General features: G+C 35.7%; 1 protein-coding gene across 4 annotated transcripts in view; it reads right to left on the bottom strand.

The window, feature by feature from the left end:
• FANCC (FA complementation group C) overlaps positions 1–16059 on the bottom strand; it is a 102543-nt gene that overhangs the window by 54743 nt on the left and 31741 nt on the right. For 3 of the 4 annotated variants that reach the window (XM_065045827.1, XM_065045828.1, XM_065045829.1), the window contains 3 exons: positions 9122–9295; positions 7448–7532; positions 1801–1895 (listed from right to left, as the gene is read on the bottom strand). In XM_065045827.1, the coding sequence (XP_064901899.1) occupies positions 1801–1895; positions 7448–7532; positions 9122–9295 (354 nt within the window). Of the gene's footprint in view, positions 1–1800; positions 1896–7447; positions 7533–9121; positions 9296–12340; positions 13840–16059 lie in introns of those variants that run through there. The other variant, XM_021293192.2, reaches the window with a different exon arrangement.

The following is a 16059-nucleotide window of genomic DNA, read 5'->3' as shown; positions in this document are numbered from 1 at the left end:
AATTAACTCTCAGTTGCCAAAGCACCAGGCTGCCATGAAGGTCACTTCCCCAGAAGCTGATCAGCAGTTCCGGTACATAAACCCTTTTCCATGGCTCCTGTGTCAGTGTATATGGACCCGACACAGAGTCCTGTTCTGTGTGGTCGTGGATGGCTTTCCATCCCTACCCTCTAGGGAGAGCTTAAATACCTTAGATAATGTAACACTTCATTCAAAGTACAGGCAAGTTTTCCATGATATTAAAAACCTTTTAAGTAGTATTCAAATTTCAGAGCATTATTTAGAATTACTTTCTGGATTTCAATTCTCTTTACATCATGTAGTCACAAAACTACCTTCCTCACCCCAAGAATCTGTTTCAATCATATATTTTAGACTTTTGGCCATCTTTTCCATAGTGTGCAACTGTGTATTGCTGCTGTAAAGAGCTCCCATAATATTACAAAAAGGCTGAGGTAAGTTCAAACTACTGCAGAGGTTTCAACCAGCAAGACTACATTAGAAAAGGTGGAATTTATTTTTGCCTCACTCTACTTTGGCATTCAAGCATTGCCACACTGTGAATTTCAAGCATACAAGCCTCAGGAAAAGCCTCTTGAAAAAACTTAAAGGCAGGAAGAAAAAAAGGCTTATTTTACTTAGTATTAAGTTGTTGAGAATTTCATGGCATATGGTACCACCCACCAAATAGGTACATACAGGCACCCAAGGTCATCTGAAAGTATGTGAGAACTTACTGCTGAGAATTACTGCACCTAAATCAACAATACTACACAAATATGTTAAATACAGTTATTTAACAATATAAACATCTGCAGTATCATTACCTATTCATAATAATTTGTACATCCTAGTATTACACGCATACCTGCATAAACTGACATGCACAAAGTCAACCAATAAGTAAGAAATTAACTACTTTGAGAAGCCTAGAAGTACCTTCAGCTTTAGCAACATGTACATACATAAATAGTGATCAGGCTGCTACACGCTCACCAGTTATGAGGACTATAAGAAATTTTTAAAACCCACATTAACAATTCGATTAATATTTTTAACCATATTTTGATACAGACCAATAGAGAATGCAAGGACGTAAAATCAGCAACACTGCACCCTGAAAATGATATCCAGCAATGTAAAGCATTAAGCGTCAATGTGCCGCAAGTTATTTACATACTGATGTGCTTTGCTAGTTCAGTCTGGAAATATATAAAATATGAACACATGTGCCATGTAAAACCCTAAATTTGGGATTAAAGTTAAGGATTCATTATTCCTTACGTCTCTAAATATAAATCCACACACTAGCACTACCCCTCCCCTCTCCCTTTGAAGAAAGTTTGGATACAATTAAAATCTTCATAGGCAAGAGATTAAAAAAAACAAAAAAGAATAAAATTAATGAGCAAATTTAAGCTGTTTTCAAAACAAACTATGGCATCTCTCCAGGTTATTTATTTTATCCTCATTGAATGGTTCTTTTTTTTTTTAATATCACTTGCTTCCCTTCTGATTCGTGGTCATTGCTCACTATTAACAGTTACTAGAGCTGGTGAATCTACTAGGTTAAAAGCCATCAAAACTACCCACTTTAAAATGCCACATCTTTTTGCTATTCAAAATGACAGAGTAGCACTGACTGTGTTATAATTAGAGTGATATACACGTCAACACAATATGTATGCAACTTGTGTTTGGAGCAGTTTCTTAAATGACAGTGTCTCTATGCCATAGATGTAGCACTTTTAAATAATCTGTTTAATTCAAAGCAGTCCTGGGAAGGATTAATTCACTTACCCGTATCCAGCTGTTGGCCTTCAATTCCACAGGGTTCTGCGGTTCACTGCTGTATAGACAACATAAGCACCACATCAGAGTCTTCTGGCTTTCATCTGCAGGGAAAAAAGCAAACAGGATACAGTTAGAGAAAAAAAAAATGAAAACACAGACAGAATTACACACAACAATCCCTATCCATCCACGAAACCAAAGCCCTAAATATCAGTCTCCACTCATAATGCTTCTATTCTACCAGATTCACACCACACATCTAATGTTATTCATATGTAGTTCTTGTGTGATCATTTCCTTTAATACCAATTTAATTTATCAAATTGCAATTTATCAAAGAGCTCAAAGTCTATAAATACTTACATGGTCTTAAGAAACACACATGACCTAGTGATACATGTACATAGTGCGTGAAGCTATCATCAAGGAACTTTCAATTCAGTATCTAAATAATATCATTATTAATAAACAGTAATCAACAGCAGTAAAATAGTTATTAAATTGTGTCCAATGCTTGCACAACTGAAAAATGCTCACTTCTGAAAAAGTTAAGTTTTTGAAGTATGAAACTCTTCATTAAAAAAATTGCACAACGTCAAGTTTTCTGTAAGGATATATTAAGATTCTCCATGCTTCAGGAAAATTACATTTCTGCAGAGAGCAGAATAGCTAAATGCTGATGGAAAAAAATCATGTTCCGATTTTCTGTTCAGGATCAGATCAGGTCTTACTTAGTTCTAACCCACTGTTGGAAATGAGCTGCCGCCTTTAAAATCCTACTATACTGAGCAACACTATCACTGCTCAGCTGCACAGATATTATCATATAAGAGCTGATTATTTAGAGTAAGCAGTTCAAGAGCCATTTAACTCATTATTGTTTCCCACAACTATTTTCAATAGGCTTTTTTTTTAAAAAAAAAGTCCTTTGGCAGATACTAAGAGCCTCTACAATGAATTTCATCCCAGAACAAAACTCCATGATTGTAATAAAAGTTATGAAAATTGGATGTAGCACTGCAGTTTTGATAAAATATTCACTAAGTAAGCAATATTATTGTTGGTTAAAATAATACAAACGAGCAATACAACGTGAGGTTTAGAAATTATATTAGGATACAGTTTGATTACCGAGCTCAACACGTGATTTCTTTTGTTTTCTGTGTATTTGTTATCCAGGATGTAATAAACAGTATTATTTAGAAGTGTTTTGTTGGCAAAGCCTAAATTAAAAATAAAAGCTCTGCTAAGTAATGCCTTTATTTTCACCAGGTAATCAGAAAAGTTAATACTGATTTAAACCAGTATTCATCAATAAATGTCCAACAAGCCTGTAGGCCATTGCTGGCCTCCCACTGACTAACATCTCTGCACAGAAACAGTTTCTCAAACATACACATTTAACTAACTACAGTTTGGGATATTTTCCTATTGTGTGTTTGGAGATTTTTTTAATATGGATTTTTACGAGGTTAATAGTTTCCTAGGTTGTTGTCTCCTTGATTGAAGTTCAAGGAGACATCTTGCATACTGCTCAGCAGTAATTCAAAGTATCCTTATACTCTGATTGTAACTATATTCAGCTAGCATTCAGACATCAGCACTGAGGTAACTCTGTCTCCTCCAAAAACCATTTCACCTAAACTCTGACATGAAATTACATGGGAGGAAAAATAAACAAATACTGTTTTATGTCTTTAAATGACTAATTGAGAACCATTTTCTTCTTGGAAGATTGAGATTTTCAACATTATTTATTACTAGTACGAAGATATTATCTCTTTATAAAATCTGGCTTTTTAGATAATTTTCAATTATATTAATTGTATTTTTAAAAAGCCAGACTACACAGAAAGAGATGGGGGTGGGGGATGGAAAATCACATCCAAATTGCCTATCCTGAACAAAGAATACATAATTCAAGTGTTCCTTCTTTTGACTCATCCTATTTATACAGTACATCTACTGTATGCCATGAAGTCATTTTATTTAAGTTATGTTTTCTTTTGACCTAAAGAAACAAAGGAAAGAGCCGAAAAAATGCATGTAACTGCTTCATTAGATTTCTGGGTGAGTAGAAGTCTTGCTATACATGATGACTCACTGTTTGGTAAAAAACAAATTGCATATATTGTTGCTGGTCAGAAATGTAAGTCAGTGTGATGAAAGCTAGAATGATGAAAACAAAGGTTGAATAAATGATATACTGGCACACTTGGCCAGCATAGTGCATTTACATTCAAATCTCAACCTAAGTGAAACCAATTTGTATTGGTGCTGTAATTATGCTAACAGTTCCAAAAAAAACCCAAGAGATTTGTACAACTTCACAATTCTCCCAGTCAAAATTACAACCAAAACAGAAGAAGCCTCCTGTAGATGTGTGAAAAGAAGGAAAAGGGACTATACAGTCCTCTTGCTGAAGTAAGGGCCACTGAGGGCCACTCTCAGGTTCACTGCTTTCTTTTCACAACTGTTTTGGAACTGGGGATGAAAGATTGGAAGATTAAGAATAAGGGGAGACAGATCTTAGAGTAATTATGTCAGCTGCAAAAGATAACCACATCAAAAGATCAAACACAGAGAGCCACAGAAATCTTACTGATGGGTTTTTTCCTTCCATTTCTCTAGTAACTGTGATCCCCATGGAAAACATACCATCATGGTATGCACTGGAAACCACTACCAGGATACGGACGAAGCCACTGATCTTATTATGGCATGAAGGAATGCTCACTACCCAAATAAATACTAAATACCTCCAGAGGAACAAAATTAGTAACCTGAAATTGGAAATTATATCCAAAAAAAGGTAACCAGTTATGCAGTGGACTTCTTAAGTAGGTTAATGTTGTAACTCCAGCTAAAGGAATGAAAATTTTCTGTAGGAAATTTAAGACAGCGTGGAAGCTGTTTCATTCAAAAAAAAGAAAAAAAGAAAAACAAACAAATAAAAGCCCAAACCTTTATGATGAATCAGATTGCACTTCTTCCCTGTCAGTCTCACATAAAAAAAAAAAAATGCAATGTTTTTCTTACAACACAGTGTGGTCTCAATTATCACATGATACAGTTAGTTTATAAATAGCCTGTCATGAATGGGGCCAGATGCAAGGAACCAATAAGAAAACCCTAATCTTACATCCAGAAATATTCTTTTAGAGCTTGTTGTAAAATTTTATTGAAGTATATCAGAAAATGTTGATTAGCTAAACTGAACTTTCTGTGTAAATACGTAAGCATGCATGCTCACACACATACACTGACATACAGAGCCACCAAGAAATTCCCCAGCATTTATAGTATTAGTTTAGGATTCAAGACATTTGCACTCAAAACTCAAACCAGGAGGGTCCTACCGAGAAGATAATCCCCCAACCCACAAAAAAAACATTGGAATTCCTTACCAAGGCTGAATTCCTCATGTACCCCTTGTGGTTTAGAACCACAAGTACAGCCATGAGATTTTCTTTGGTCGTGCTTCCTTCCCATTAGCATTCTAAATAAGACTAACTTGGTCACCTCCCGCCCAGGAGTGTTTATGAGGAGATTATTTTCCCTTGGAGACCACACTTCCTGCACTGAGTGGTCAGCCATGTCAGCTTCCAGCACCAACAGACATTCATCGAAGGTGATAGGTATTGTGGTTTGGACATGATGCAGAAGTATAGTGTTTTTCCTCCTCCATTTATTAGTATGAAAGACTGAATTGAACAGAATCAGCTCCTTCTACTGTGAGGGTGGCCTGGTCTCAGACACATGCCTGAATGAGCTATTTATCCAAATGAGAAATTACATGAAACCCACTTGAGAGTCAGCATCTGCTATAGCCAACACTATCTTAAAGAATATCTTCAGAACTAGTGCCAAACAAAATGAAAATCTGCTGAATCTAAAAAGCCAACAGTCCAAAGAGCACTCAGGTGGCTGAGAAGAAAGGAAGTGGTGGGAATGTATAAGTAGATAACTTCAGGTCTACTGATGTCAGAAAATCTCCTTGACTCATCTTTAAGCTTTGAAGTGAAGGATACCATTTTGAGCAAGTGAAGTTCTCTGAATTGGCTTGCTGATATTTTGATACAAAAACCAAACCACCCTGTAGTAAAACTTCACTCTCTTGCAGCCTTCAGAGGTAATGAACAACTTGCAGAAATACTTCTTTTCTTGCTTTAGAAAATGCTGAGGGGAAAAAAGTAAGGGAAACCAAGAATGTATTGCTGGGATTGCTATGAAAAGGAGTCAAAAGCAGAAACAGATGGCTTTCAACTTTGATGAAAAATATAGATTAACTTACTTTCTATACCACAATATATTGTCTGCTCAGAAAGACTGACAGTCTAAGGACTTGTATATTCCAAACAAAAACTTAGAAGAAAAGCACTTGTGTAACTGTAAACATCAACAGTTATTATCAACTATCTCAAAAACTGGGAACATGTGGACTGTAAAAATAAGTCTATAAAGTATGAAAAGGCCTTTCTCAAAAGGTGCCACAAAAAAGCACACATTTGCTGCACCACAAAACTGATCTATGTTTAAATCTATGATTCCTTCCCAAATTTTCCTTTCAGAGGGGAATTGCTGATATAATACACATCTACTACATGTTCTGCAGGCAAGTTCATTCTGCCATAGAAGATGAAGCCAAACTAGAAGATGTGATCACTTCAGCCTAATGCTGTGCTTGACTTAATAAGCCCTTCCAGCTCAACACAAAAATAGTGCTTTCCTGTATTTTCCCAAAAGAAAGCATAAAACAGAAGTGACAAAATATGACTTTTTTTTTGAGTTGTAGTATTATCAGAAGACTGGAAAAATATTATTTTAAGGTGCTCACATAGAAACTCAGAATTAGTTTTCTGCTTAAAAGCAGATCCCGAGTTATTTATCAACGTATCAACATATCAGTTCCAGAAAAATGTACTGGAACTGCTCATGAGGTAGCACAGGTAGTCTCACCTACCTCCCAGCTGTTTTCCTGTCCCCAATTTATTTTCTTTATTCACACCTACACACATATACACTACCAATAAGAGGCTTCTGTTTTTTCATGTTTTTTTTCCCATGTCATCACTTCAGTGTTTTGCTTTTGATTCTATCTGCATTTTCACTAGTTTGCAAGACAGAGAAAATGCACATTCCGAGTAAACTCAATAAAAACAAACACAACCATAACTTAGTAGCACTTTACACTAATAAACAAAAAAAAAGTATCAGAAAAATGGATTCTTCTATATGAGCGTATATAGTAGGATATTCTGATGGATAACTAGAAGAAACTTCTGTTTAAATTAATCTGAAACGCTAGATTATTTACATTTTGAGTAACTAGAAAAAAATTAATTAATACAGAAAGAAAATAATAAAAATGGAAATCATTAAACATATGAACATTCACTGGGTTTAAAATCTACTGCTCCCAAGTTGAGATTCTATAACCAAGCCATGAAATTAATCAGCTCCGAAAGTAAATTTAAGATTCCTCAATGCCACATACTTAAGGCAACTTGGCTTACCTTTTCATCTCACTTAAGCCAAAAAAAATTCTATGTTTTTATTGAAAAAATTGAAGTACAGACTAAGTTCTATCTTCCCAATTCCCATAGAATAAAGTTTATGGAACTGCTACAGAAATATCATTACATGTTCCTACCATATCCTATAACAAAAGGATTCCAACAAAGCCTTCCTAGAAGCTGGCCAATTAGAGGGAATTGCTGGATTGCTGTAATTGAATCCTGTTAAAACATAAAAACAAACAAAAAGATAATAAATATACCGCACATCAGAAGTAGGTTACGAGAACTGTTAATAATACATATTGTTGTGCATTACAATTCCAATGGTTTTGCTTTGAAATGCTCTGGAAGCAAAACACCTACAAGTATGTAATAGAAGCAGACCTTCCTGAAACTGGCTATTCTATCATCATTCAAATAACTTAAAGCTTAAGTAATTTCCTCACCTGACACTTAATTATGGTAGAAAATTTATTCATTTGCCTCACATCCAGAAATCAGAAAACAGTATTAGTAACCAAGATTTCATTATAATGAAAGCACAAATAAACTACATTTTTGTTGATCTTCACTGTGTTAATATACTTTCTCACAGAGTTTCTCAAGAAATAAATACTTATTATGGCATAAACCTAAGTATACTTCTGTTACCTTCACTTGCTTTCTTTAAATTAACTTATGTCATGACTAGCCAGTAACAAGCTGCAATTTAAATTTTAACCAAATAGAAAGCAGCTTCACTATAAAAGTAGGACACAATGTAGTTTATATACAGTCCTGTGTAATCAGTCTTATTTTTCCATTTTTGTAGCTTTACTATCTAATAAACGAAGGCTTTTAAAAGTGGTGCTGTGCTGAGATACCATGTAAGCAGCAGGAACGATAACCATCTCCTGCTGCTGCAATAAATTCCTTACATTTGTCTCACATTTGGGGCTAGCCATAGACTTTCTGGGGCCATATTCACAAGGCCCATTTCAGGCCAAGCCTCAGATTACTTGAAGTAGCAACATTAAAAATACACTTTTTTTTTTTCATCCCTCTTAAGATATATAAATATAGGAAAACACAAGGCTCCCCCAAAATATTTTATTTAAAAGTTACATTCAGTTCAGAAAACAAACAAAACACTCTGCCATCTTCAGATAAGAATATTTTAAAATAAGCTGTCCATAAGATGTCAGCCTCCTGCCATAATGCAATATTTCTACAGCTAATTACGCTGAATACATAAACTGAAAAAGCCATGCTCAGAAAAACATGTACATAATTAAACACATAAACAACTAAACTTACTCTAGTGAGTGCAGACAACAAGTAAATTACTAAACAGAACAGCCAGCAGCATGAGCCAATGATCTGACCATGCTGCTAGAATTCACTACCTGTGCCACAACACTGGGGTTAAAGTGTCAGCAGACCCTCTAAGATTTAAAGGATCAGTTACAGTTTTGCATGTTACGGCCTTTAAATAATCCAATTTATGACCTGACAACCAGAATGAAATTCTTGTTTATTTTAAAGAGTTTTTTAAAGAGGTTAGAGCACTGGCTAGGAAATCTCACATGACAACAACCAATCAAGAAGAAAAAGCGCCTTTCACAATAAATCAGGCAAACAGGAAGCTCACTCCTGTTTGCATTACCTGTGACTGTTCCCCCAATTTGCGTCTCTGATCCAGCCAATACATCAGGTCAACAGCACAAACCTCTTTGCCACTGTTAGCTTCTGTTCTTGTCTAAACATGGTGCAGATTGTTTCTGAGTGCATCTCCAAAACAGATCGCTCTTCCTTTTAAAGTCACTTACCATGTGCTTTAAAGTTTCATAAACCTGACGCAGAAACTCCTGGAGCTGGGGCAAGTGAAGGCACACATCCTTCTGGGATTCCAGTGTGGTGGCCTGACCCCATTCAATAGCTTTATCCAACCAATATTCAAAGTTCAGTTTGGGCACTGTAGTGTCCTGCGCCATTCCACGATCCTGAAAAAAAAAGAGGTTGTAACTCCACATCAGGCAACACTAAACAGCGGCTTCAGACCAAGAATGAAAAGGAGAAGACAGATTTCTGCTAACTTTTTTGTGTTCACATGTGAAAGGAGGTGTGGAGGTTGTCTTTGTATTTACATCTCCTAAGGGTGGCAATTTTCTTTGTAGTAGTAAGAGGGTAAAATAATAACCCCATTGTGACAAAGTAGCAAAGGGTGCACAGTAATAGGTAAATTACATTAGAATGTACCATCCAGCTGTGTCTCAGGCTTTTATTATTTGAATTTGTCATCACAAATATTTCACTCAGTGAATATTTGAATAATGTGAGTGTGCATTTATTCAGAATGCCTTGCGCGATGAAAAACTGAAAATGCCCATTTCAAGATAAATGAAAGCATTAAAGTAAGGCTCAATGAAAACAAAAGGAGTAAGAGGTCCTTTGCTTGTTGTTAAGTTCTACATTTGTAACTGATCATTAGTTTTAAGTGCAAACAGAGTATTCTCCTTAAAGGAAACTAATAACTTCAGTATTGCAGCTCTGGTTTTGTTTTTATTATTATGCAAAGGACAGGGAAAAAAACATGACCACATGCAGTTTTACCTATAACTCAGTTCTGAATAAAAGCTGTACCATATATCATCTACATCCAATGGGGTACTTCACTGTAAAAAGTGGGTCTTTGAGAGATGAGCATTATTGTCAAGTCATAATATTAACATCTGAACAAATTGCACCAGTAAAAGACACACACACACACAAAATCCCAACCCAACCAAACAAAAAACCCAAACCGTCACTTTTTTTCTGCTTTGCTATTGTATTTTTCATTGGCAGAAGCACAGAGAATAGCACAGCAGGCACTACACCCACCTCAGAAAGAAACACCTCATAGGCTGAAAGAGCAAATGAGCTTTCAGCCATTTAATCATTGTTTTTTCTGTCAGGACTGTAAAGACAACCGTAAATTAACACAAATGTGGTGGCAGTTTTCAGAAATGAACTGTTGCCTGCTTGGAGACAAATTCAGACACTCATACATTCAACAGACATCAGTGAATACTTACCTTCCTAAGCTACAGAAATGGAGCTACAGACCAAAAAAAATACACACGAGCTGGAGCAGCTAACCCTTACAATCACATCACTTACATAACATGCTAATCTAAGCCAGATACAAATCCGAAGATCATCAATAAACTTGTTTCATTTCTATGAGTAATAAGTAAATAAATACCCCACAGTGAATCACAGCTATGATTTGACTTTTGATCCTGTCCGGCCAAAAAAAAATAAGTTAAGGTAAAGCTGCTGGCTTGCCAGAGTTCCATGTATATTTGTCCTAAATATGTTCCAAGTAATGCTTTTGCGTTCTTTATTACACCCCTTTTCTACCTGTAACTCTTGCTGTCAGCAGAACTCTTGGCGGACCTGTGCAGTGCCAAGAACTTACTGATCTTCTGTGAGTATCAAAAACCGGCTGTGGGACTTCACCACCATAACTCGACAAAGTGACATAGGTTAAATACCCAGCAGCAATTATCCACCAAACACTCTTATCATCCCAGGGATAGAACAAAGACTTTAAGAACAAATTAAAGCCAGGAACTGAATTCACACATTTGAGTGAATTAATGAGCCCATTTGATGTTCCCAGCTAAGATTAATCCTTCTGAATAACTGAAAAATGAGTCCCCTAACAAAATGGCTCCTAAAATGCCAAGAAAATGGGAAAAAAAGTAGAAGGTAAAAAACAAACAAGCACACAAACAACACATAAACAAACAAACAAAAATACAGAACAACAAACACTCCAGCACTTTGGGGAGAGTCACATGAGTGGATTATGAATCAACAGGGGATCTGGGGTAAGCAAATCAAGCAGGCTTATCTCCTATCCCAGGTATCTGTAACTAATACTTCAGAACGCATAATGGCACAGACATCACAGGTGAGGATGCTCTTTAACCAAAAGTCTGAAATCCCAGCTTCGCAATAAGAAAGGTGTTTTATCTCCTTTCTTAATTACAGGTAAATAAACTGGATTGCTGGTCCAGAGAAACTCCTTAGCAACCCCTTAGATGGCCCACCGCCTTACAGGTAAAACCTGTCAAAGACTCAGATGTACATTCTTTTTTAAATACAAACAAACAAAAAAACAACCTCAAAAAGGAGAACATAAGCACAAATCTTGAAAGCATCTATCCTATACACTGCTAACTGCAAGTGTGCATTTTTTACAGGTTGTCATAGCTAATTCCCTTAAGATGCCTGCCCTGAGTATCTTGGATATCAGCAAAGAACTGCTCCACCAACACACCTTTCCTTCACCAGGAAAACAATGTAGTTCTGTGCTCAGTGCTATTAAAAATGTTGAATATACTGAAATGCAGTGTATTTTCCACAGTTGTCTTGTTGTACGAATGAACTTGCACCAAAAAACCCCAACTATACATTCTAGAATTGAGTCTATCTTCAGAAGGATCGGTCCTGAATTTGCTCTGTTCACATCATTTTCTGATGAAACAGAAACAGAGTTCTGTTTCTAAAAGAGAGTTCAGAAATTTTAGCAGCCATCTAATGCTCATTCACGGACAAGTTTATGGGCAAAAATGATGGAGTCGGTTTTCCATCCCACTTCTAAAGTGGATTAAGGGACAAATAAATGTATTTTTATGTGCAAATAGTTTTCTAAAACTGCTCAAAATACTATAATATCAGAAATAAGGAGCAAGTGATCTATATGACAAAGAAAAGAGGTAATCTGCAGTGCATATCTGTAATAAACTGTGGTACATACACTGGAAAAAAAAAAGTTAAATAAACCATTAATAATGACATGAAGAACGATCTTCGTTTGCACTCTTTTTTTGGGGGGAGGAAGAAAGGTTGCACACGTCTGTAAAGCTTTATACAAGAACCACTCTTGCCAGTTCAAAGGTAGCAGAATTCCTTACATCAACCATTAGGAACTGAATGCAGATTTTCAAGAATTATCATCACTAAAATTCTGCAAGTGCTAAAAACATTTCCGTTACCTTTTTTGGGATGCCATCAATTCACATTCTTACAAAACTTATCCTGAGATCTACAGAGGAGTATATTAAAGTGACATTTCCAAGAGTTGCTGTGTTGACCATTTGCCCTTGCTTAGCATCTAGTATGTGCTTCAGTTCATCCTTGATCAAGAACACGCTTGATTTAATATGCACTAATATTCTACTGCATCACAACACTGCTTATGCCACACTAAAAGAAAACAAAAAAACAAACAAACAAAAAATAATTGTCCCAAGCACTTGTCCTGTTTGCAATAGCATGATTTTTAAGCTGTACTCATGTGCTTGCTTTCTTTAGAAGCCTCCAATGAAATAGTTATTTCATTCTTTATTTTAACTATAGCATCTAGTCCCCAAAAGAGCGATTTCATTAATAAACCTTACTCTTCACTTCAACATTACTGGAAAAAAAAAAAAAAATTCATCTCTAAAACTGGCACAGGACATACAGTTTATTAAAAAGAAAAATATAAAACTATCAGTTAAATAAGTGTAATTTAAACATTCAGATCCCAGCAAGACATGGAACAATAAAAAGACCAACAAATATCATAGATAATAAAGACTTGATTAATAATTTGACTTGTCCTACTGTCAATATACCCTAACGTCTCTTTCAGGTTCATTTCCACTCTCTTCAGTAAGTTGGGACGTTTTTATTTCAGCTGCCAGAAATCAAAAACTGGATCTCGTTTACGACTGTTTACCCCACAACATGAGAAATTCGGAAGCTGGATTTACTGTGAATCACCTTAAACTCCCTTTACTTCTAGAAAGAAGGGGAGGAGTAGTGTTTAGTCCTCCTCTCTCAGAACCCCTAGTCAAACCGTCCTAGTCTTGTATTTTCAATCACAGGGAACCCTGTGGAGCTCAGGCATGATGCTGAAGGCAGCATTTCTAACAAGGAATGGATTAGCTTTATTCTGACAAGTGAGCTATCTGGATTAGTGTCTGAAATGTAAGACTTTAGTCCGTAACTTTTGTTAACAGCTCTAAACACAAAGCCCTGTAGTATACCAGGGCACTCCACTTCGTGCGTGAGTTACTCCTACATCCTCCTTAACACACGCGTGCAAATACCACATTGGCACAGTCTTCCACACCAAGACATATAAATGCTATTCCTCTGTGACAGACAGCAAAATATTTGCAAGGGTAGAAGAGACACCAGCAAAGTCTTCAGAAAACTCACAACCATCTCCTAATCTATACTCTCAAAATGAAATATTCATGCATTCAGCATGTAAGGTAGTAGAAGATGGAAGTTTGTTTTTAATCTCTAAAACTGTATGTATAAAATGTTTTAAAATAAAACTATAAAAAGAGAAAACAAAGTGAAAGCAAAGTAACTTCTTCACTATTACAAATTCTGAACTCAGGACTCAGATATAATAAAAACGGAATATGCCGTTGCCAAAACATCACAGCTCCTCAGAAAGAATTTCTGTCAATCACAGAAAATTCACTAACTTCCACAGCTTTCAAAGTCCCTAAATCTGGCTTCAGTACACTTCAAAAAATTATTACTAAACATTTATTACTTAGTTTGTCTTTAATCTTGTAAATAAATAAATAAATAAATAAATAAATAAATAAATAAATAAAAGCATTTCAAATGGAAGTATCTGTGAGATACCATTAAGGTACAATATTGCCTTATGTCACAGCATTTGAAATAAATGTGGCAAGGTACAAAGCTCTCATTTGTGTACTTTTCCTTGAACCATAGCTCCAGACTCCAAATGCACACTTTCCACTACTCCACCTCCTCTCCCAAATCTTGCCCATCAGCAATCTCAGCTTGTAAGGACAAAACAAAAGACGAAAACAGTTAAAATACTTATATGACATCAGGGTCTAAAGGTCCCAAGCAGAACAGGTCACTGTTGAGCTAACAGAACACATAACCATACATTCCAAATTCCAAATTATTTTCAGGGTTGTTAACACTTACAAAAGCAGTACAATAGTCCTTTTTTATGCATTTTATTACTCTAACAGATATTGGGAGACAAATACTAAGACTAGATATTAGGTAAGAACTTCAGTATATTATATACTCAAAAGGTATCATGATTTTGACTCCTCAGTTAATCACCCTTAGCTTGATTATGACACAGCATGGTTGATACCAGAAGACTAATAACTTACTGTTGTGATGTTTCAAAGATTATGATAATCACATCACAAATTTACTATCTAATGAATGATATTTTGAGGTCATCCCAAAATAAAAGAAGTAGCAGTTATCCAGAACATACATACAATTTTCTCATTTATTATTTCACTACATAAAACGTCTATTAGATTCTTTCACCTTATTCCCACAAGTATATTTTTATTCTTCACCTTGACAACTCTACCTTTACTAGCCAAGAACAAAAGGAAAATGTAATACATATTTAAGTAGTAAGATCAAACATTATTTATTTCCAATTTTAAAGAAAATCTATTACTACCCCCCTCAAAATAAATTCAGAAAAAGTTCATTAGGAAAAAAGTGAGTAATTTTTTAGAAACATCAGAAAAGCCCAAGAGTAAAGACTATTTAAAATTAAAAATGCATATAATTTATTCCTGTCATTGTATTTTTCACAGTGTCCCCTTTTGAGAAATCAGGTTCACAGGCTGGTTTACAGGTTGGTATTAAGTCTAATCGACACTCACTGGCAGTCCAGCAGTCAAGAATAATCTAGATAACAATTTCCATCTTGATTCTGAACAGTGCTCTTACGTACAGTGTTGATTAGTGTTGCTTTTTATTTAATAACTTTTGGGATAAGAGCAAGTTTGCTTATTCCTCTGTGTGCCTACATCCATAGATACTTTGCAGCAAGAACAAACCACTATTACAGAAAAGTGCCTGTTTATATGAAGACTTTCTGAACTGAAACAAATGGCATGCAAATACATCATCCTTTGAAACTAACACTGAAGAACAGAGTTTTCTCAAAAGAAAGGAACAAGCACCAGCTAAGCAACATGCAAAATGTGGTAAACTGAATAGCTATCAAGCTGATGGCTGGCATTATCATTCAACATTTAGACTAATAATTCTCCTAGGGAAAATAATTAACTCCTCTCTTTTGCTCCTCTATTTGTTTCCTGTGTTTTCTCTCATAGTTACTATTTTAACAGTTGCCAGATCTGCATTCTGAATTACATCATCAGGTCTCACTGGAAAAAGGGACAAGTTTTGATCTTTAAGGGACTGTGGCCACTACCAAGGCTACTTCTGTGGACAGCGTAAGTATTAAACCTGTAGCAGAGGCTTAATCTCAGTAACACTGCAAACAGCCAAATTATGTTTCCAGTTGTGTTCTGTTGCCCTGCAGGACTGAAGAAGACTCAAAGCCCTGAGGAAGCATGCAGTGCTGAGTTACATACAAGATCTCCCCTTCTGAAACACTGAAAACATTACATCTCCTCTCCACAACAGGACTATCTGACTATAAAAGAGCCTCCTCCTTCTCGTTCATCAGGCTATAAGCTTCATGAACAAAAAATTATTTATGAGCTTCCCTGATAATACCAACCACTTCACACAAAAATTGATTTGAAAACTTTCTGGTTCCAATGGCAGGCAGATCTTGCAGCAGATCTTCCTCCTGACCTCATTTCAAGAGGCTAAGAATAAAACTTTCTTTAATGGGAAAGGCAGAAATAATATCTCAGCATATCCATCTAATTCTTATATT

The sequence above is a fragment of the Columba livia genome, chromosome Z, assembly GCF_036013475.1.
Source record: "Columba livia isolate bColLiv1 breed racing homer chromosome Z, bColLiv1.pat.W.v2, whole genome shotgun sequence".
Lineage (NCBI taxonomy): Eukaryota > Metazoa > Chordata > Aves > Columbiformes > Columbidae > Columba > Columba livia.
This window is presented reverse-complemented; position numbering and strand designations above follow the sequence as displayed.